The sequence below is a fragment of the Oreochromis niloticus genome, linkage group LG19 (assembly GCF_001858045.2).
Source record: "Oreochromis niloticus isolate F11D_XX linkage group LG19, O_niloticus_UMD_NMBU, whole genome shotgun sequence".
In the NCBI taxonomy this organism is placed as follows: Eukaryota; Metazoa; Chordata; class Actinopteri; order Cichliformes; family Cichlidae; genus Oreochromis; species Oreochromis niloticus.
The window spans coordinates 10844090-10867173 of NC_031983.2; the positions used below are offsets into that span (position 1 = coordinate 10844090).

The 23084-nt window shown below is 40.7% G+C and overlaps 1 protein-coding gene across 4 annotated transcripts in view; it reads right to left on the reverse strand.

The window, feature by feature from the left end:
- tmem63c (transmembrane protein 63C) overlaps nt 1–23084 on the reverse strand; it is a 37693-nt gene that overhangs the window by 5142 nt on the left and 9467 nt on the right. For 2 of the 4 annotated variants that reach the window (XM_019349191.2, XM_013276246.3), the window contains exons 2-22: nt 19183–19408; nt 14552–14631; nt 13654–13741; nt 10744–10781; nt 9902–10044; nt 9037–9088; nt 8821–8929; nt 8014–8087; nt 7807–7887; nt 7608–7728; nt 7269–7402; nt 6995–7117; nt 4655–4808; nt 4454–4560; nt 3746–3832; nt 3563–3628; nt 2603–2765; nt 2406–2511; nt 1053–1220; nt 847–959; nt 676–747 (exon numbers count right to left, since the gene is read on the reverse strand). In XM_019349191.2, the coding sequence (XP_019204736.1) occupies nt 676–747; nt 847–959; nt 1053–1220; nt 2406–2511; nt 2603–2765; nt 3563–3628; nt 3746–3832; nt 4454–4560; nt 4655–4808; nt 6995–7117; nt 7269–7402; nt 7608–7728; nt 7807–7887; nt 8014–8087; nt 8821–8929; nt 9037–9088; nt 9902–10044; nt 10744–10781; nt 13654–13741; nt 14552–14631; nt 19183–19392 (2289 nt within the window). In that variant the 5' untranslated portion in view covers nt 19393–19408. Of the gene's footprint in view, nt 1–675; nt 748–846; nt 960–1052; nt 1221–2405; nt 2512–2602; nt 2766–3562; nt 3629–3745; nt 3833–4453; nt 4561–4654; nt 4809–6994; nt 7118–7268; nt 7403–7607; nt 7729–7806; nt 7888–8013; nt 8088–8820; nt 8930–9036; nt 9089–9901; nt 10045–10743; nt 10782–13653; nt 13742–14551; nt 14632–19182; nt 19409–21595; nt 21616–21648; nt 22048–23084 lie in introns of those variants that run through there. The other 2 variants (XM_019349193.2, XM_025901081.1) reach the window with 2 other exon arrangements.

Below are 23084 nucleotides of genomic sequence, written 5' to 3' on the forward strand. Positions count from 1 at the left end.
GGGAAGCAGATCAATGCACATTTTGGAATTGCGTCACCCAGTAAATCACTTTATTCACAGGCAGTGTGTGCCTGGTTTGAAATGGAGATAAACAAGAGACCTTTCACATGCTATAACTTTATTTAACCACTAATCTACCCCACATGGAGATGGTTCATCAAAAAGCTCTTTCAACTTCTTTCTCCTGTGAACTAACAGTTCAAACATCCAGAGCTTGTTACTATTTGCATGTCATGGATATTATATTGGTTGAGTTTTTGTTATGTCCCAATTAAGAGAAAAAGAGAAAAACTGTGTTGGACATAAACAAGATTTTGTCTTTCATTGTGACACTTGCAGTGGATATATATATATATATATATATATATATATATATATATATATATGTAGTTATAAAGCCAAGAGGGAACTTTATAGTGATATATTTGATTTTATATGGAATAACCCCAGTGCTTGTCTTCTGAGGTTGATTCTTTCACAATCTTAAGAGCATATGGCTCTCAGATCTCATGGAAAACTAAACATTAAATCTCATTCAGTGGAAATCTCATTCAGCACACAATCCACTGATATATTAACTTAAATAACATAAGCCTTCTCTGTCACATTTAGGTCTCTCTCCAATAATATGCTTTGGTTGTGTATTCGCCAACAGAGAAAAAAATGGTACTGTACACTGGAGGCGGTGGTGGATGTTACGGTACTCCTGTCTGCATCAGTGAGCGTCCCGTCTGGCTGATCAGACATCTGAAACAAAAGCGACAATACATGGGAAAAATATTAGTTCAAATTCAGTATAAGTCATCTTCAGCTGATTTTGTCTCTGTGACACTTGGTGGCTCTGACCTGGTAGCTTGTTGACTTGTCTGGTTGCTTCCTAAGGCACAAGCGGAAGAGGTAACAGACAATGCAGAAGATGTGGGACACTAAAGTGAAGAGGGTGATCGGATGCATTGGACCTGTGACAGTGAAGGGGAAAAACCTAAATTACAATATCACAGCATCCTGACAATCCACTGATCTTTATGAATTTTTATGGCAGGGATATTTACCTAATCGGAGCACGGAGAAGAAGAGCAACCAGAACATGCAGAGAATGGGAGCTACGATGACCTGGCTAATGGCTGCTCTGTGGATTCGCTGGTTGAGTTTGGTGGGAACATAAGCATAGTAGATGTTGTATCGATCGACCATGTGCTTCAGGATCGCATAGAGCAGACCTGGAAGGAAAAAGTTAAACAAAAATGCACTGATGATGAGTGTCTGCAACATGAAAGAGAGACAAATTTATCTGATCAACGTCAACATCATTCACAGGGTTTGATAACTATGGTGACGTACAAAAAGCAGAGAGGGTGTTTGTTTCCTGAGTCCAAATTGGGACTTGATGGGATTTAATAGCTGAAGGCTCTGGTTCCCATTCTACTCTAAGAACCACAAATAAACCTGCAGTAAGTGATTTGTTGTATTTTATGATACTAAAAGGTCTGACAGATGTAATGGGATGTGAGCACTCAAGACTTTGTATGTCAGGAGTATGATTTTAAATTAAATTATGGATTTAAGAGAGGAAATTAAAAGATACTAATACAGGATAAATATGACCTCAAACTCATTTACATCATAAAAGTTTGAACTTAGACCAGACCAGTGACAGATATTTAACTAAACATGGAATCCCTGGGATATCCTTTAATAGAAGAAAAGAAATGCAATTTCAACAGTGTGTCTTGGTTTTTCCTACATGTTAAATGTACACATTTACAGGAAAACAAATTTTTCTTAATTTACAGAAAATTATTCTTATTTATTTTATAGTTTTAAAGTTAGAAGGTCAAAATTTATGCATTCATTCAAATTTTTCCAAAGCATTTTGGTGAGTCTTTGCCAAACAGATTCTTGCCTTATTTTTTACACCCTGTTCTAGTCCCTGTTTTTGATCAATTGGAAGCTAATTTTACATTTTTTGCCTTTAAAAAACAAACAAACAAAAAAAACCCTCTGTTGTCTTGGTCTTCTTTATCAAATGAAAACTGAAATCTAGAAAAAAAAAGCAGGTGAAATGCAAGCAGACAGAGTTTGGTGCATGAAAGGCTGCCTGTTTCGGACTGACGATTAGATTGCAGAAGTAAACAGAAGCTCGGTGAGCGCTGGGCAGAGACAGGAGCAGAGTGGGCGTCTGGCTCACAGCTCGCTGTGTCTGGGTGTCTGGGACTACAGCAGCAAATTCACACAGTCTGCATCGGACTGGCAGGCAGCAGAGGAGAGTGAGGTTACAGTACGAGGAGACACAGCCTTACACAAACACGACTGAGACGGGACGTGTTGGGATGCAGATGGCTGAGAAGAGAGGGTGAGAAGAAGAGGTAGATGCTTTTACAAGAGCGTAGTTGTATGCTGCTCACCAAAGGGTGTAATGATGGGACACGTGATGCTGTAGGTCATACTGACAGCAAAGATACACATGGTCCAGGCGTACTCAAGGCCAAACTGGAACTCATAAGCTTGACTCTGCGGAGACAAAATAAACACAGCTGGCTTCTTAAAGTTTAAACCAAACAGCGTGTTAAGATGCCAAGATAAGCACCAAGGCTCTGCTTACCCGTTTGACATGAATCCGCTCAGCTTGGGATTTTGCAAAGCAGAGGCGCAGTGCGTACACCGTCAGTGCAGGGATACGTAGCAGTTCCATAGCCGTGCCAATCAAACTGGATGTAATTACGTAGTTTACAAAAAATGCGCCGTTGTCGGGAAGAAACACACACCTGCATTAAGACACAGACAAGAGGTGGGCTGCCGGAGATTAAAAATATATCAGGTTTCACTGTGGCAGATTGCCTCAAAGTCATCTTCTTGTGCATCTGTGGGGTGCTTTCCAGTTTTTAGCTCGCTCCCAAGTGAAGGGACACTGATGAACCTGAAAGTCCCATTATCAACACTAATGTCCTACAGTTGGACCAAGGACCGCAAACTATTACTGCAGCAAATATCAACTTATCAACTTTTTTACCTGCAACCCCAGTAAAAACCAGAAAGCAATGATTTACAAATCTCCTAAACTCATAATTTATTCACAATAGAAAAAAAAACATATTGAAATGTTTAAACTGGGAAAACGTCCCATTTTGAAAAAAAATATTAGCTCATTTTTGAATTTGATGCCAGCAACACATCTCAAAACTACTAAAAAGAAATAGCTGGAAAAATGCTTTGCAACTAATTAAGTCAAATGGCAACAAGTCAGTAAAAGAAGTAGGCGTAAGAAATTTTTTTGACATATGTTGCTGCCATCAAATTCAAATGAATTAATATTTTTCTTAAAATGGTATATTTTCTCAGGTTAAACATTTTTTTATGTTCTATTGTGAGTAAAATGTGGGTTTGTGAAATTTGTAAATCATTTCATTCTGTTATTATTTATTTTATTTACTTCCATTGAGTGATCTAAAAAATGCACCTGAGCAGATAGCAGTGTGTAGCTGCACAAGAAGATAATCGTGGAGTGGAAATAATGTGTTTGATTGCACTTCTTATTACATTTCAACAGCGAGCTTCATCTTACTGAAATTTTAAATCCTTCTCTTCCAGGAAGTTGACATCAAAGAGCCAGGTGAACAAGAGGTCAAGGCTAGAGCAGAAAGAAAATAGAAAAAGTGCATAAACATTACAAAAACTCCCCCAAACCCAGGAATAATTCAAAAGAAGTAGATCAAAATGCCTTTAAGGGAAATCACTGTAGATGTACCTGGACAGACCAAGTGAAGGCAGGATGATGACCATGAAGACCAGCAAGAAAAAACACTTGTGCATCGTCACTTGATTCTCACCAGATCTGAGACATGAAATGAACCAATACCATGAGAACATGCGCTACATATTTTTTTGCAACATATCTCTAAAAAAGCACACATTAAAAAAAAAACACAAAAAGAAAAAAACAACATAATAAATTCATGAATTAAAAGCCAAAAATGGAAAAAACAGTTGACTCTTTGTACCCATTAGCACAAACTACATTTTTCACTACAGTAAACAGTTGATTTGCATTCGGTCCTTCACACATCACGCCTGCACAACACGTTTGTGGGGGTGGTTATGTAAAGAAAGGGTGCTTATAGGTTGTTCTTATGCACACTTGTTCCTCCTCCTGCTAGTCACCGCGCATAGAGGAAACGGCGCACGGTGACTACTGTTCATATCATTATCCTCGCACAGAGATCTCTATGACAACCTGCCCAGAATAACAGTGCAGGGAGAGTGACAGAGAGAAGGAGGGAGAGAGAGGGGAGAGAGTAAAAAGAGCAAGAGGGTGAAAAAGAAATAAATTAGATGGAAAAAAAGAGGAACGCTGATAGTTGGGAGGAAGAAAAACCGCTGCAAGTAAACGAAGCAAAATATCCACATTTCTATTTCAGATGGGTGAGGAGAGCGGTAGTTGATGACTACCCAGTACCTGGTCCAGTGAGACTCAAAGAAGGCGGAGTAGTAGACGATAAAGGGCAGGAGCACTGAAAACGCCCACAGCAGAAGGGTCGGGAAGAACTCGGTAACGACTGGGCTCTGCATTGGAGAGCAAAATGGCGATTGATGAAAGTGAGGAGGTTCACAATGGAGCACAGACGTCAGTAAGTTTAAACTGCTCTGAAACTCTAACCCTCAGACTCTCCACGGGCCTTGTGACGTTGAACTTGTCCATGGTGTTGACGATGATGGCAGGAGTGGTGAAGAAGAAGAGCAGCAGGAAGAGGAGGATGTTGAGGAGGACGCAGCGGAGCCACCACCGAGATCCACACACTGACAGGTTTTCCCTATCGATGGGAAAAATGACGAGACTCAGTTACCAATCATCCAGCAAGATGAACACAGTTAACATATTACCCTTCTCTGATGTATATGTACTGTATGTTTTGACATATGCCTGAAATAGCCGGATGAGTGGTCTCTTCTAAGAGCAGTCCAGTGTACTGGGTTGAAGAGCAAGTTTAAACCAGCTCACTTCAGCTCCCAGTCCCTGCTCGACCTCTCAGCCTGCGACTGCCACAGAAAATACAAGTTCATGCATAGACACAAACACACTGCAGTCAGTCAGATGTGAAGCTCAGTGAGCCTCTTTTGGTTAATCCCCATACATATGCAGCACTCACTTGTTACATAATCTCTGCACTTGCTTTCCGAGATAAGAAACATGCACCGCAGCTAATCCAATCGTGGATGCTGATTAAGCTTTAGACGGTGTTTCAGATCTGCTACTTACAGCAAACAACATACCGATAATCTTAAATGTCTTTGAAGTTGAAATTTATGAAAAAGAAGCAGGAATAGCAATGCTAATGCAGGCACCGATCCCTGAAACATCCACAGTTTGTGTTATTTACATAGTGCCTTTCAAGAGATGGTGAATAACCATGAAAGACTAAAAAGCAAACACAACAGGGGAATTTAAACACTGACAGTCAGATAAAACCAGGAGGATTAAAAAATAGAAGAAATAAAACAAATGAACAAAAGCGAATTTAAACTAGTGATTCTTTCAGAGTCCAGTCGAGTCCGGTGGGAGCCAGGACAAACGTGTAGGGGCCACAGCCAAAGAAGCATCGAGTCTTTTGCCTTGAGCCTTGTGTGGAAACAGCTATCAAGGCCTGATCCAAGGCCCTCAGATTCCCACTGGTATTATCTGGCTGCAACAGGTCTTTAATATGAGTGAGTGCCTGTCCATGCAAGGCTCAAAACATCATCACAAGAACCAAATTTTGAGTCCGATCAGAAGAAATCAGCATCAGCTGTCCAGTGGCCCACACACATAAGCTCAACATGTAACACACAATGAGATATAACCCAGCGAGAAACCTTATTTACTGGGAAAAAAAAAGTCTGGCGAGTCTGCTGGAGTACACGTTATGTTGCTGTCTGATTGCAGTTATAACACCAAAAAGGAAAATGTTGTACAGACTTAATTTTAGCCATGTTTCATAGCTGGTAGTAAAAGGAGTGACTCAAAGCTTCACTAAATACTACACAGAGTACAGATTCAGAACCAAAGTTTAACATAATACCATAAAGAGCCAAGCCTTTCATCACCTGTGGGATGGATATAACCTCTGTCACTATTCAGCTGTAGAAAATTATTCAGCAGAACAGAAACTTTTGGAACATTCAGAAACTTAAACAAACACATCATACATATGACACTGACAGTAGACTTTAAAAGTGACTTTATATTTGGTTGATAGACACAAAGTACAATTAGCATGGGGCCCGCAACAGAAACTTGGTGAACACCACAAGACAGAAATACAGCTATACAGAGTTATTACAACCACTAAGCAACAAAGGTCTGCCTGAGAGTTATGAGAAGAACCACATCAAAGCTGTTCCACCAACTGCCCGAGCCTCTAAAACCAAAATTACGGTGATCACAAGTATCAAAAGCAACACTGGGATCAAGTAGTCCCAATAAGCAACATTTGCATGATGCATACCTCAGCTCTAAATAGGACCCTTTAGGTCCAACTTCACAAGCTAAAGCTGCACAGACAAGCATGACTAAAACCCACAGAATGTTCATCTGAAGTCTAGTCTTGATCCAGAGGTTTCCAGAGATACCAAATATGTCAGGCATAATTACAGGGAAATGTGTCTAAATGATGCACAAGTCATGTAAAATTGGATATTGTGCTCAAAATGTGTTTCTGTGTGGATTTCCTTTGGCTGCTCCAGCTTCCTACCACAGTCAGTAGACATGCAGGTTAGATTAATACATTTCTCGTGGTGTAGGTGTGAATCGGTGTCTGCCCAGGGTGTACCCAGCGTGTGTGCGGAGATAGGTCACCATGGCGATATGAAGAGATCAGAATGAATTGCTCATTTTCAGATGGAAAAAGTACACAGCTGTCAATTTGGAAAATTGAGACTTCAAAGACAATCAGGAGAAAATCCAAGAGTAGCTTGAGCTTTTAAAAGACATTAGGGCACAAACAAACGTGACAGTTCTCACCATATAATATCACTCGGAGCAGGTGCGTAGCTGACGTCCCATTTGTGCGACTGCACCACGGTACTGATGCTGGACTGCTGGGGCCTGCGACGACAGTTCACGCGACCGTAGTCCTTCACAATGCTGGAAACCAAAACAAGGTGTTCAAAAGGCATTGCATCACTACTGAGCAACGCCACCATGAATTATGTGGTCACTCTCTGCCGTGACTGCACCTGTATGATGAGAGAACCTATCAAACACAGACCTCAGTGTCACGCTCTTGTTTACTCACACAGCAGTCATCCGCTCATCACGAAAGGTCACAAAGGCGATGCCCAACCTCTTCATGGAGATGCGGTTCTTCTCAGCATTAAATTCATCTGTCCGCTTCTCTTCTAATTCACTGTAGTATTGCTCTGCATCCACCTGCAGAAAAAAAAGAGTTAAAGGATATGTTGCTCACTTCATCTTTCACTCTCACTCTCAGATTTACACTTGCAAAAATATCACAACATCTCATGTTGCTTGCGTTTACCTATTTTTGCATCGCAGTGCCATCCGGTGGTGATTCTCTTCCCATGCACTGCAATTAAGTTGCAACTGTACACAGAAGGCCATGTGCAAATCTTACCTTTTCAAAGCCGCATATGTCACAGCAGAAGATCTGAGCACACGGATGAGTCTTGATCATGATTTTTCCCTCCTTCTGGGCCTTGGTGGCAAAATACAGCCTGCCTTTCATTGCCTTGCGCCTGAAAAACGACAGCGTCCTCAGACAAGAGCCATATGATCAAAAACTGTGATGCTCCAGTCTGTAAAAGCCGCCGTACCTCTCCAAGTCCAGCCTCATTAGCTTGTGGACGTCAAAGCAGAACCGGATGTCGGTGACAGTGCAGCTTGGGTAGGCCTCACTGGTGAAAACAGGAAAAGATGTTCATTATAAGGAATTTTCTAAGTGTGGATGCGCGTGAATAAAATGATAGACAGCTCTCCAAACAAACACAGGAAGATTATTTAATAGAGAAGAAAACGTGTACTGGAAATGTTTGGTGATGAGTCCTGGGTCAGAGATCTCCTTGGGTATGGAGGTAATCATCAGTGTCCGAGCCACCTGTAATAAATAACACAATATAAATAAATCCATTATACGTTCTTTTAATTGCTCTAGGGAAGCCAATGCCAGGTTGTTGCCTATATAGTGGCAAACTTCTCTGATCCACAGAGAACATCTGCAGTTTCATTGTTAAGGTTTACATGTTAAGGAAGGAAAAATTTCATTAACTTTTAGATGGACAGCTATAGGAATTTGACTTAAAACTTCTCAGGATGATCCATAAATCGATTTCTTTTAATACAAGAGTACTTATTCCTCTTTCCATTTCTTTAGTTTCTGATGAAATGTTAATAGTAAAGACAAACCCATCAGTCCTAACTGCACTAACCAGAGAACGCAGGCATGCTAACATGCCAAACTAAGTGGGTGAATAGTTGGCAGTTTGCAGAATCATTTTAAGGATCTTTGTAGTCTTATTTTCTGAAGACAAATGAACAATAAAAACAATGATGTCATTATTGATCACCACTGGAATGCCCTATTCTCTGCATTTAACCCATTTTAAATATAAGGAGGAATGCAGCACCAAGGGATGGGAGAAGCCAGAAATCCAGAGCGCGTCGGTCTTTACATTTAATTTTGTTTTAAAATATTTTTGTTGTGTTATTTTTTCTTGTATTTGATTTTTGAAACAATAAAAAAGACCGTTTGGTTAGAATCTCAATAATTTGACTTTATCTTTTGCTGGATGGACCTTGATGGTATAAAGTATGATTTGATGGTAACAGACCTTCTCATCTTCTCTGTATTCCAGCTGTAGCGAATGGTGAGCCATACACAGCAACGTGATAATGAAGTAAACCAGAGCCAAGACGCTGTGCAGCCACAGAAAGCTGTCCCTTCAAGGAACATAAACAAACAGAGCAATTACAGATTTGCCCAGGTTTGCTCGCAGCTCTGGGATGCTTCATGAGATCTGATGTCATGCCTGCATTGCTGGACTTACACTGCACTAACATTCGCCAGGGTTGTTCTTCCAAAGTTTTCAGGACTGTCTCCTGTAGAGATAATAAAACATGACACAAAGCGAGACGTTTGAACTTCTGTAATGACTTAAAAGGAAACCCCTCCCCTCTTTTGTCTGGGAGAGGCCAAGAAATGAAGCAATGCTAAAATGTTTTCCATCCAGTCAAATGAAATATCAGCCATCTCAATGAAGTTCAAGTTCAAACATGCCTAACTGCGCTGTTTTAACTTGGGAACCCTTTGTTTGCCGTCACCATGGCAGCCTGCCTATGGGTGTTGGCCATTTTATTTAATGATGGTGACACACTGGTCCATATGATGACAACCAGCAGTAATAAAAACATTACTGTGGACAGCCCCACTCCTCATAGACTTCATCCTGTTGTGGAAAGGCTTTCTCAACACTTCCTACAAAATAAGCACACAACTGCCAAAAAGGCATTTCTGTTGCTATTTGGCAGCCTGTTTAGTGTGTCGTCCCACCCCTGGCACCTACATGTGTATGTTAAGAGGAAATTAAGCACTTTCTATTTCTATAATCTGACTTGGGCAAGTGCTTGATGACTTGCCACTGGTGTGCCAGTGACTCCCTTTGGATGAAGTGCAGCCTTTGTGCATGTAATCAGTGTTTATTTTGGTTTCATTGACCTTTTGACTTCCAAGTTTTGCAAGAGATCAGGTTGTTTTTAACTCAGCTGTACCATGAATTGTTAAGAGATAATGTTTATGTGCATTCAACCAAACTTCTCTTTTTATGAAGAGTCCGGTGTGCTGTTATCGGAGGTTAAGGATATCCCTTGACTTTTCAGTGAGCTAGCTAGACCATCACTTCAAGACCAAAATACCCAGGAGGTTCCCGGAAATGTTGACCGGCAGGATTACAGCCAAGGACAGCAGGGTAACCACTGTCATGAGCAGGATGATGTGGCGCTGGAAGGACAAATAAGTCACGGCATCAGTGCCACATTTACTTCGGATCTCCTCATCCCTGCAACAGAACAAAGAAGATGCATTCTCAGAATCCGCAAATGCCGAGTTTTTCCACGCAGCGTGATAAACATGCGCATTTTTCTTGATGTGGCAGTGGTTCCATACAGGCCGAACCTGGATAAAAATGGGCCTCAGCTTCTACCTCATCCTGAGTAAAAAACTGTGGCACCACTACTTTGGTGTCAGAATCTGTGGTTACCAGATCAGGGAGGTTCAGGAAACCCAGTGTCATAAAATAGAAAAAAAGGCATGAAAAAAAGAAGAAGAAAAGAAGTGCACGTTGGTCTCATGGTAGCCCACACATCGAGAACTCACAGGGTGGGTTTGCACTTCGCCTGGGATCCCAGGGTGAACACTGGCAAAGCAGAGCTAAAAACAGAAGCACCCGAACTCCACCATAATACTATGGAAACCATGGATACCACGGGAATTGCTTTTTTACAGCTCTAAATCTGTTGTGTGGAGTTGAGACTCGAGCAAGTGCAAATATTCAACAGGAAACCGTGGCACCAGCGGTCGCATGAGCCTAGACTCTTTTGTTTTTTCAAACATTTTCTTTGCTAAGTGAGATATAAGACCAGACTTTTACATTCGATGGTGACATCAGCTTTGAAGACAACAGGCCGGCGAAGGGTTGGAAGCCAAGATGAGAGAAGGATGAAACGATTATAGGAGCAGCTGCTTTAGGTTTACTTACTTCATACGGTAAAGAGATGACAGCCATGAGCAGAAGCCCTGAAAAAAAGAATCATAAAACAGCCAATGAACTGGTTATTGAAGATATATTACACGTTTCGGCAGTTATATATGGTGACTTGTACTCAACCTCCATTTGAATAGTAACACGGTCTGCAAAGTGACACAGAGATGGAGATTTAATAGGTCTGGAGCTGTAATCTGTTTACTGCAGTCTCAGCTGTGTGCAGGCACAGCACGATGACTCCAGTCTGACTCTTTGACTTACACTGCTGTAAACATGCAGGGAATGACCTCAGTCTATCACTCAGGTGCCATGGAGTCAGAGACAGACCCGCTGAGTAATGATCCAAACTTTCCTCTTACAACTGTTGACTTGGTGCCATCTTAGATGACTTGACGACTTATTATAGAAGCTCAGGATGGAGCTTTTTTAGACATCAATATATCACTGGGAAATTAACTGTGACACCTTGGTATAATTAGTGTAAATACACAAGAACATAATCAGGAAGACTGGCAGACTGTCTAACATCAGTGTTATTGGTAATGATAGTGTTTCTTTAAAATGAGGCCCTCTCCTTCATAATTTGCAGTGTAACGATGACTGGAATCTGCCCTTCTCCTCCTCAAACACTGTGCCTCTTTGCCCTAATTACACTATTATAGTGAATAAAAATATGCTGTGGTATTTTTAACCACTAGTGGCACTGTAGAGCCCTTCGGTGAGCAGACTGATGTTTTTGTTTGGATGTGTTTTGCCGCCAAATGCATGAGAACACACATGCACGCCACAAACATAAAGCTGAACATGGGTCACTGACCAAGAGGGAGACATGTGGAAAGGGCCGAGTGTAAACTTGTCTTCTGCAGCTTTTCAGTGCAGTTGTGAACTGGAACTAAGTGCATTTAGTCAAGCAGCTTTCTGTGCTTAAGTATAAATTTTAGCTTCTTTTGATTCTTCTCCACTAAATGTCACTTCAATGACTTTTTTCCTGCTACAGCTATCTGACTCTTTCAGTTACTAGATACTTTGCAAATCAGGATTTTTGCACACAAACACATAAAAAGCTTAAAATGTTAATGTTTTGTTATGAATTCAGCTGCCCAACAATTTATACAAGCACATCTGAACTCATTCATCTGTTAGCCAGTAAGTCAAGTGAATCAATTAACAATTCATTTGCAATAATTGTTTAGTGCGCTTAATGACATCTCGCAAAAATAAAATAATTGGCAGATTAATCCACAGTGAGAACATTCATTCGCTGCAGCTGGATACGAAACATTCGAAATGAGCACCAGTTGATTTGCTGCAAATAATAAACGCCTACTTATACATTAATGCATGAGTGATAATATTCAGATGATATAGTATCTAATTCTACGAGAGTCACACAGCACATTTATTCATGTTAAGCATCCAGATCTTTGTTGATAATACTTACATGCTTTTTGCATTAGTGGGGTTTCTAATGCAGAGTACTCTGATACTGTTGTATTGATTATCCCATTATGAAATCTAAAATATTTATTTTGGGGTTTTATGATAAATACCCTTCCTGGTTTCCATTGCTTTGTAGAAAAAAAAGCATCTTCATCAGACTTCATCAGTATTTCACATCGTTCTGTATGGATTTTTGCCCTCTTTTTTCCTTACAATGTTGCTTCAGTTTATTGAAGTTTGTGGGCATTCTTTTATTCGCAGCTCTCTGAAGATCCCACCACAGGATTTCAATCGGGTTGAGGTCTCGAGTTCGAGTGGACGACTTTCACTCTTTTCTTTTTCACTCATTCTTTTGGAGATTTGCTGCTGTGCTTGGGATCATTGTCTTGTCACGTGTCTTGTCACAATTTGGGCCAAGCTATAGCTGTCAAACAGATGTCCTGACATTTGACTCCAGTACTCTGGTATATGAGAAGTTCATGGTTGAGTCAATAACAGCGAGGTGCCCAAGTCATGAGGTTGCAAAACAAACCCAAATCATCACCCCTCCACCACCATGTTTGACAGCTGGTAAGAAGCATTTGTATTTTTCTCTAAATGTGGCACTGTGCATTGTGGCCAAACATCTCCATTTTGGTCTCATTTGTTCAAAGGACATTGTTCCAGAAGTCTTGCGGTTTCATCGGATGCAATTTTGCAAACCAGGCCAGGCTGTTTACGTTCTTTTTACAGAAGAGAGGCTTTCTCCTGGCAAACCGTCCAAACGAGACAGACTTGTTCAGCTTTGTGTCTAATTGTACTGTCATGTACTGTCTGCTGTACTCGGACCTTGGGGTTAATTTGTTGGGATGTCCACTCCTGAGAAGTTAGCTCACATCTTCCTTTTTTCCCACCACATGACTGCATGTATTTTGACCTAGATTGTCCAGAGAAAAAATTCCATGGCAAAGCTTCTTCGTGGTCAGAACAGAAGATTAAGGGGAGCTTGTATCAACAAAGATGAGGCACTGCTCTTTTCTGGGCCGGTAATCCAGTTTACTAGCTCAGAGTCAGCAAAAACAGCTTATTTAGAAGCATGAAATAACCAAAGAACTGACCAACGTTTTGCAAGTGTGTTTTACACATCCACCAGCTTTAATTTATCACATGTGACTGCTGACTGCTAACTCTCCAAACCCCTAATAAGCACATAAAATATTTTACTGCTAGTTTTTCCACTATGTTCAACAGCTCATCTCTTATTTGGTACATGAGTATGTGGTGTGTTCGTCATAACTTTCTGCCAGAAACTGAAAACAACTGTCTGCTGTGGCTTTAAACTAGTCTGATGATGTGAAATAAAAACACACCTGAAATGCAGAAGCAGAAGAAGCAGAAGAAGAAGAACAACAACAAGAATGCTGCAACATGGGAAACAAATTATGAGGTATCCTTTGAAAAATGTAAGATAAGATTTGAGCATACCATGTCCTTGGTCTCAGAGTCAGAGGGACTGGATTCTGAAGGCGACTTCTCTTTCTCACTTGGTTCTCCATAAAACAGGGATGTGAGACTGCATAAGGAAGAATACACACAAAGAAACAGAATCCTGGTGATCGTAGCTGGACGTGGCTTTATTAATACACCAAGATGTACCGTAATTGCTGCAGTCCCTGTACCCATCTGGGATCAATCTGTGCATACACAGAAGACATTAAAATAATATAACATGTGGTCCAGTTCACATGGTGAAACAAGTGCAGCCGTTGAATTTGTGGATTGTCTCTGTGGGCTATAACACTGACAGTTCAACAGGATGTCAAATTAAGCAGGGTAATTGAATTACAATGAGAGACGACCGCTTGGCAAAGAGAACAGATGCCGCTTGCCCTCAAGTGCTACGAGGGCACTGTCGGTCAGGCAGGACTAATCGAGCCCACATTCCCCTGAAGAGCGAGCACAAAGAAAACTGGTGCAGAGTCATGCAGAGTGTTGCGTGAACCTGGATGGAAAACATTAACAGTGTTAAGTGAGTTGGTTATTCTAAATTGACCATAGGTGTGGATATAAGATAGATAACATGCTTAAATGTCCAATTCAGTGTTTCCATTCAATAGAGAATTAAGCGAAGAATAAATTCTGACCATCGCGTGACGTCTACTGCTTGGAATTTTACTTTGTTAATTTAAAGCAAATACGAGTAAAGTATTATCAGTGTTTCAAGTATAACCAGGCAGTTTGCCCACGGTAATTTTCCATTACCACTTACATGCAGCAGAGGGAGCTAGAGCATCAAGTCTCTCTCCACTGAGGCTTCTTACTGCATGTTAAAAGTTGCCATGGCTATCAGAGTGTATCAGATATTGTTGAGTGAGAGATTTACCTGTCATTCTCCATCAGCAGAGCCAGGCGGCCGTAGTCCCAAGCAGCTTTCCTCAGACATGAGAAGATGAGCAGTAAAAACTACAACACAGAAAAACAATTTCACACAGTCTCTGTCCTCATTATCTCCTTGATTAGAAATATAAGCTTCTGTCTAAAATCACTCAAAAAAGCAGTCTAAAAGCAACAGATTCAAAATGCCACAGCATTAATGAAGCTTTTTTTTGTCTGTATGCTATGTGGTCCAGAAATAGATCAGCGAGCACGCGCGGACATATGCTGTTCAGTGAGGAAAAAAACAGAGCGTGGTCAATCTGAATACCTCCCATTTTCCACAAATGGAGAGCAAACTGAGCACAACAATGAGGTCCAAAATAAAACCCTATTCAATCCTGTACAATAGTGGATTTGTGCTGAGCTTCCCTGATGAAATATCATTGAGCATAACTGGACCGTGATGGATGAAGGTTGACAAATGCAGTAAAAGTGGTGATGACTGTTTGATTTTAATTGCAGCAATTAAATTATTACCTCATTTGAGCTGAAAAGACATTAGGTTTAGTGGATAAGGGGTGACAGCTGTGCTAATAGGAAGAAAGCGCCCATGAATGTCGAATGATTCACTCTAAAGCCATGCAATGACAATCAAGAGGACTTGACTGGGGCTTGTACATGAATAAACAGCCTGTGTTTACATTAGCAGTCAGGGCACAAAACCCCTTTTTTTGAATAAGAATCTCTCCATTATCTCCTTTTGGCCCAGCTCTTCCCTGTTGTTTCGGTTTATTCTGTCTTTATGCGTGGGCACGCTCTCCTCAAGTCCCACTGATGATTTATTCTGTATGATGATGGAATTGATGCAGAGGCGTGCTCCCGTCACCTGGGGGGAAGCACGCTTTGACTCATGCTCGTCATTAAGAGACAGCGCTCAACCCTCGCTGTTGGCTTGACAACCAGGCATTGATAAAAATGAGCCAATTAAAACATGGAGGTGGCAGATGGAGAAGTCCTATCAGCGCAGAGATCAAGCCTGACAAGGCCTGACAGTGGAACTGAGTTAGCTGACAGCTGAAAATGGAAGCCTATTATTATCTGGAACACGGGAGGAAAAGAAATGCATCTGTGTTTGTAAACAGTGCGCACGCTGTATTATTCTTTGCGAAAAAGGACGTTAAAATGTGCAGATTTAACTTGACGTCTATGACATGTACATAATGTGTTTGTATTTCTCTCCGTTCTTGTACATAATTATGCAAAACCCAGACAATGAGGAGACAAACAGAAAGCATCGCAGCTTTTTTTTTTTTTGCAAGGCGCTGGCTTAAAGTTTGGGTTTATTTTTCCAGCCTTTTCCTGAAGAAAACTACAAATTAAAAACGCTTTAAGCCATTATCACTGGCATTCACGCCTACACCACATTTTGACTGTCCTAATAACTAACCTGAGTGGTGATTCTGCATTGATATATGCATGGAATATATTTGATATGGAAGAAACCCATGCATCTAAGAACACAGGAACCCCTCACAGAAAGTCTCGGTACTTGGGCGTCAATTACTGCTGTTCTGTAAGATGCTGCTGGTGTCGCACAGGATGACCTTTCGGTTCAGGCCCCTGACGCACACACTGTAGCAATATTAGACACACAGAAATGGTTTTCCTTTTTTTTTCAAAGTTCTATTTTTGGCATTTAGCCTTTAGTTGATAGGACCGCGCAGTTTGCCCCAGCCTTTGGTTTATTTCAGCCAAGTGGGCTGTAGTGCAAATTCAATTTTTAAAGAGTAACAAAGTCTACAGAAGGAGGCTGCAGTGGCGGTGACAAAACAAGTCACAACTCTTTGACGTTAGATTGTAAGAGTTTTGGTTCAAAATTTGCAAAATCGATGGGATGTCATGCAATTAGTAAAAAACATGAAGCTTTCTGTGTGTTTCTAGCTTTTCTAGTACACATGAATCAGTGTTTGATATCCTGATGCTTCGTGTTTGTTGAATGATCATGCGGAACAAGTGGGAGTCAAGCTTTGGATCACAAGTTTGTCACCAGAGAGACTGCGGTTCATGTTCTGTTTAAGAGCTCTGGTACTCTTATGGTGTTGGGTCCCTGAGTTGTGACCCGGGATTTTGAATTTTGGTAGTTTCCTAGTGATTTTTATTATTTGTATTCTGTTATCTGTTATTCTGTTATTGTTTTGGTTCCCTATTTGTGTCTCTAGGCTAGTTATAGATGACTTTTGGTTCATTCGTTCCCTTCCTGTTCCCTTAGTTTCTTCTCTGGGTTTTGTCCTGTTGTGTCTCCTTTGTGAAGTCAGTCATGTCTCTGTGTTTGTTTAGCTTTGTGTTTGTGTCAATTTTGTGTTGAGAGACTCTGTCTCAGTGTTAGTTAGATTTCCTGTTTTATTGTGAAAGTTTCTCCTCTCGTGCGTGTTATATGTTGAGTGTTACTTCGCTTGTCTTGTCATTACTTATTTGCTTTTGAAATTCCCACATTTTTTCTGCCCTCATTATTGGCTGTGTAAATATTGTCTCCCTTTGTCCTTTGTCAAGTTTTCCTCGTGGCCGTTTCTTTCCTAGTATTATGTTCTCCTTGAAGATTTTGGATTTTTTAGTCCTGTCCTGCATTTTTTTGTATCTTTGTAGGAGTTATTAAAGCTGCCTTTTGAGTTAACCTTTTATCTTTGGAGTCCTGCGTTTGGGTCAACCTCCTGCCTTCCGTACACGGTGGATAGGTTTGAAAAACCATGTTAGGTTAAGTAAAGGTAGTGGTGTTATCCTGGTCCTGCAGCGATTGAAGGTTTTTATTTTTTCTGTGCTTTTACTTCCATTTGGATTATAGATTGTGCCTGCACAGATCACAATAATTATGCAAAAGACTCCAAATGCAAAGTGTTATACTGGATACAGTAAATCCCACAACTTGTTACTGACTTTGTCACAGTTGTAGGATTAGGTAGTTTAGTGCAGATGTTACAGATTTTGGCTCCAAATATACAAAGTCAGGGGAAGGCACAAATATTATAAACTGGAAGATGTTTATGTGCTTTTAACCAAAGCTGAAGGATTTATAATTTGGGAAAGAATAACTTTAAAGAATCTCATTTTTATTTTCATACAAAACTCCACTGTTTCAGTTTCTCGAATATAAAGATATTCTGTTTTTTTCACGCTCAGTGAAAAAGTCTCTGAACAATATTAGCTGTGAGACAAATCAATGTCTACTTTCTGCTGGACAAAAAGGGAATAGTGAGTAGATTAATCAATATAGTAGAAAATGGAACTGTTAGATAATATCAACATAGGACTTGAAATAAGTTTATCTCTCAATTTGCCATGACTCTACAGAGTTACAGTACTGTGCATAAACCTTGAGATTTCCTAATTTCTTTATACTTTGCATGAAAATTGGAAATAGGTGTATTTATAGAAACTTGCGCAAACATATGTGGAAATGAAGTATTTTTTTGTTTTATTCTCTGTCAAAATGATCTCACACTGCTCAGTAATGTTGATGCCCAGGTTCTGGGGAGGCTAATCCATGACTGACAGTTTTCCATTGTGTGTTCTCGTATCCAAGTATGGCCCCTGGCAGTGTGTTTGGGATCAGTGTCATGCTGAAAAATGAAGGTGTTGCCGTATTGTCTGACAATACTTTTCTATGTTCATAGATCCGTCCCCATCCCCACCGGCTAAAATGGCCCCTCAATCCATGACCGAGCCTCCTCTACATTTTACAGGTGGCTGTAGACATTTACTGTCGTAACTCTCTCCTGAACTCCGCCTTAACTATTCACAGTGATTTGAACCAAATTGGGATTCATCAATCCAGGCCTGTTATCACTGATTTTTTTAGTCTAGTTCTTGTATAATTTGGCATATCTCAGCCTTTTCTTCCCATTTCCCCTCCATAAGAATGGCTTCTTGACAGCCACCCTTCCACTGAGACTATTTAGCAAACAGTAGATGGATCAAATCAAGGGCCAGATGCATCTCTCAGGTCCTGTGTCAGTGAACGCTATTCATCTGCTACCTGTTCTTTTGTCCTCCACTTGCCCAGTTTTATCAGATTTTATAAGGACACACTGCACAACACGCCGATTCATGTCAAGTTTTCCAGCTAATAACTGTTTAGGAATAACCTTGTTGATGCAAAAATAAGATTTAATGCCTGTCAAACTGTATTATCTTTGGCATTTTTTCATAAATTCAGATAAAGAAATGGGAACAAATTCTGTTGTTGCCTAAAGATACTATTTAAAATTGCTCCTTGCTAAGCTATCTGTAATATCTAGACACAACACTGGCTCATCTATTGAGTTAGGTGCCTTCTCTATGCTTTGGATGACTCATAGGTTAGTGTTAAGTGGTTTAACAAACAAAAAACATGAGTCTGAAAATGATTGGGTACAAAATGGGACTGAAAATGAGTGAAAAATCAGCCAAAAAAAAAGCCCAGAGACCTTCACAAAGCTCAGGTAACTATTACTCAAGACCAACGTAATAAAAATGACAAGAAAGTCTGGCTCCTTGGAAACAAAATGCACTGAAATGAAGGGTGGCTCAAGACTTTTGCATGCTACTGTGACTTTGTTGTATTATTGTGTAGTTGTGTGTTAGTTAGTTTGGTTGAGTCTTTACCATCCAGATTACGACATTGATGGCGAGGACCGTGGGAACCCCACCAAATGGCAGACCCTGGAGGACGCTGCTGTGGGAGTGCGAGCGGTAGCATCTCTCAGCTGTGCTGTTTTCATCCCCAAAACGTTGAAGGAACCCCAGAACATCCAGCTCCACGGGCCTCGCCTCCACAGGGGAAGCTCTCGTCACGAACAGCTCAGACTGAGCCATCAGCACTGGACCATATCTAATGGGAAATACAGATGAGCATCACTTACAATGTGTCAGCCATAGTCAACTGATGTCTCTTTGGTTTGGTTTTTCAAGCTCTGAGTAATGATGCTTTTCGGTGGTACAAATGCCTTGGGCACAATTGCTGATTTGTAACTGAGTCACAATTGCTTTACTGCTCATCAGTTCTATTTTGATACCAGCACCTTTAAACTAATGCTAATTTAGCATTATCTTAACATGTTAATATTTAGCATTTAGCTAAAAACTCCATTTTAAAAGCACATTTTATTACATATAAACTTAATCTGCTTAACAAATAAGTTTCCTCATTTTTTGAAGATGAAAGCCTTTAAAAGAGTCACAGGTGATATATAAACTACACTTACACAGCAATGTTATATACCTAAAGTGTGCTAACATTAGCTAACAAGAACTACCTTCATACTTCAAGTTAGGCGGTAGCACCCAATCCACCTAAATGAGGAGTTTTACTTCACAGTTTATGAGCCAACCTTTTCATTTTGTGTTTTAAATAATGTGGTAATTCATCTCTCAAAGAACACACGGGTCACTCTAAACAGCTTTAGTCTTTGTTGTTATTGCACCCATCTTTTGAATACCCAGCCTCTGCCTGTAAAGAATCAGAATGACACTGTTAGTTAGCAATAATCTGTGAAACTGGAAGTTCATTTACTGCTGTGACTCACTTTCATCAGACAAGTGCCACACACACTCTAAGTGCAGTTATGATTGCATTTGCAAGGATCAGTTTAATGAGCATCACGGTCCATTAGCTACAATTGATCCGTTTGCTCCTTTTCTTTATCAGACAAATGGAAGTAGAGATGCTACATGAAAGTGACAAACTGGATAACAGATTTACCGGATGCTCTTTAGAAAAAATACAAACAAGCCCATTTGAGCACACAGAAACATCATTCCACTGTGAGAGAGACGAGATTCAGTTTAACAAGAGTTAACAACAAACCCAACTGCAAGCTCGAACAGATTGTGAAGCGTGCACAGGATATGATCACAGAACGAAGGCCTGAACCATCTGTCCTCCAGCACACACCATCCTCACTTTCAATCAATACAGTCCCCACTCCCAGCTGCTCGACTTGTGTACACTCCTTACTAAATAAACATTCGGAGGAAATGGAGCCGAAACGCAGTGCTGACAAAGTGCCGCGTCAGTGCTGCAGATTCACATAAACGACCAGATTTCATGGTGAAAATAATATTCCACGAGATGTTGTTGCTGTCACAGAACGGCATGCTCTGTAGTAAATACGCCGCGTGAGTCGCAGTTGGAAACGGCAGCCAAGAAATTAAAAGGTACCAGAGTGAGAAAAAAGGAAACGAGGCTAAAAGCCATCAAATTGGCAACCATTACTGAACCAAATCTAGGGATGATTTATCACTGCACCAATGATGTCACTTCTTGAGAAGCTCCATCACAGCTTTCTGAAGCATTTACCGAACACCTCATGTTGTGCACAGCAAGATTTCTCGTGTAGGAGGCGAGCAGATCAATGGTAGTGCTGCCCAAGTGTTGTACGTCACACTCGGAAAAGGTCTGAGGAGCAGAAAGTTAAAAATATAACCCAGGAAGGGCTTGTGAAACTGTATAGCTTACAGTCAATATTCAGATACAGCAGCATCCTCCCTGTGGAGATGACTTGGAAGGAGATTCCCTGAGGACTGGTCACAAATTGAATCCACAACATACACACTTTGTTAGTCAGCACAGCTGCGTTTCATAGATCACCTTTTCTCCCTTTGCCAGTGATGAATTTGAGCCATTAGTATAAACAAAGGGATTGTTTTAGCGCTAAAAATGGACGAGTAAACAAATACGTTTATGGCACAAAGAGAGAACGCTGTGCTCAGATTACAAAAAAACACAGAGACTCCTACTGCCATCAAGTAGTTTGTCACATAAATTTTAAGAAATGAGTGTAGTTTATACCTGCAGCTACTGGATGATGAGTTTTTGGTGATTATTTTTGTCCAAGCTGTCTGATTAGAAGAGCTACAAAACAGCAAACATCACCTCAGACTAAATCTAAGTGGTTTATTTGTACAACAACTCTATCCCTTTTTTAAAATTCCTCACAGAAATGATGACCACAACATAAGTATAAACTGAAAACATGCTACGTTTTACTGTATTTGACTTGCAGAAACTTATACACACCTCTACTGACCCACTGAGCTCTTCCCCCTTCCTTTACCAGACAAGCCACTTACTTCTGTTGCTGCCGGCTGCTGATGCAAACAGTGAAACTCTTCTTCTGCACCTCAAGGACCAGGCAGGATGCTGAAGGATACAGGCTGACTGTGGTGTGGTTTTGCACAACATTTGGACAAACGTCACAGCATGACTCAGCAGTTTAATGGTGCGACTCCATGGTTATTCTCTTTCTGTCCCATCCCTCGTGCTTAAACGCTCAGACATGCTAATGCTGATCCCAAGGTATCCATTTCTCCTCCAGCTTATTTGACTCTGCAAATCCGGAGTCTTTTTAAGCCTCTCCCTCTGCTCCCACATCTCTCCTCCTCCGAATCAGGCTTCCAAGCCAACGCAGCAGATTACAAACTGATGTTTGGCTTGTGAAGCAGTGTTGTGCTTCCCGCTGGCAGAATGAGTGGTATCTTTCCTCTGTGCTCAGTGAGACTATTATCATCACAGATGCTGAAGTCAGTACAGGAGCCGTGAGCTTCTGACGAGCTACGCCTAAGTTTGAGTCGGGCAAGCAGAAAAAATGGCAAGCTGTAAAGAAGAAAAACCTAGCTCAGGTCATCTAATCTGCTCAGTGCACCAGAAAAACAGCTGATGGATGTTTGTGTTTGTCTGTGCTAACCCTAACCATAATCCTACCCCACACTTTGGGAGAGCACCACCAACCATTCCTAGCAGATGGTGCTTTTCAATATCAAACTAAGGCAAACACCTGAATCCCAAATATCTATTATCTAAACATAACACTAAATGGGATTCAGGACATTTTTGCTTTTGTAACTGTTATTTTTACATCGTTTAAGAGCAACACTATCACATTATTAAATATCTAAAATGCTTCTCTAGTGTTGTTTACAGTAAGATGTGTCCACAACGTGGGAAACATAGGCATGGTTATTTTGCTGGCTTCAGTCTGTTTTCGTGAGGTAGGACTGCATCAAACTGTCAATAAAATTCACATAACTGCACTGTTAAGATTAAAAATTGCAATATAGTTTGAAGTCTGCACTTTCCACACAAGTTGAGACAGAGACTCAGCGAGCCTGCGTCTTGTTGCTAGGCCATCTTAAACTGGTCATGTGATTTGGACACACCAGCGGGTTTGTTGACTCCAGAGGATTAGAGAGAAAAAAAACAAAGACTGACCACTTCAGCAACACCAAAAGGCCTGAAATTCACAGAAGACAACTAAAGTGGATGATGGCAGAATTGTTTCCATAGTTAAGAAAAACAACTTCACAACATCAACCCAAGTCATTAACGCTTGAGAGACAGAGTGTGTCGGTCTACAATCAATTAATGCCTTCATAAATATAAATATAGAGGTGCAAACCACCCGTTACACTCAAGAACAGAAACGCTGGATTAGACTTTGCCAAAAACAACTTCTAAAAAAGTCTGAAAAGTCATATCAGAATTCAGAAGTATAGAGACGGAGAGAAAC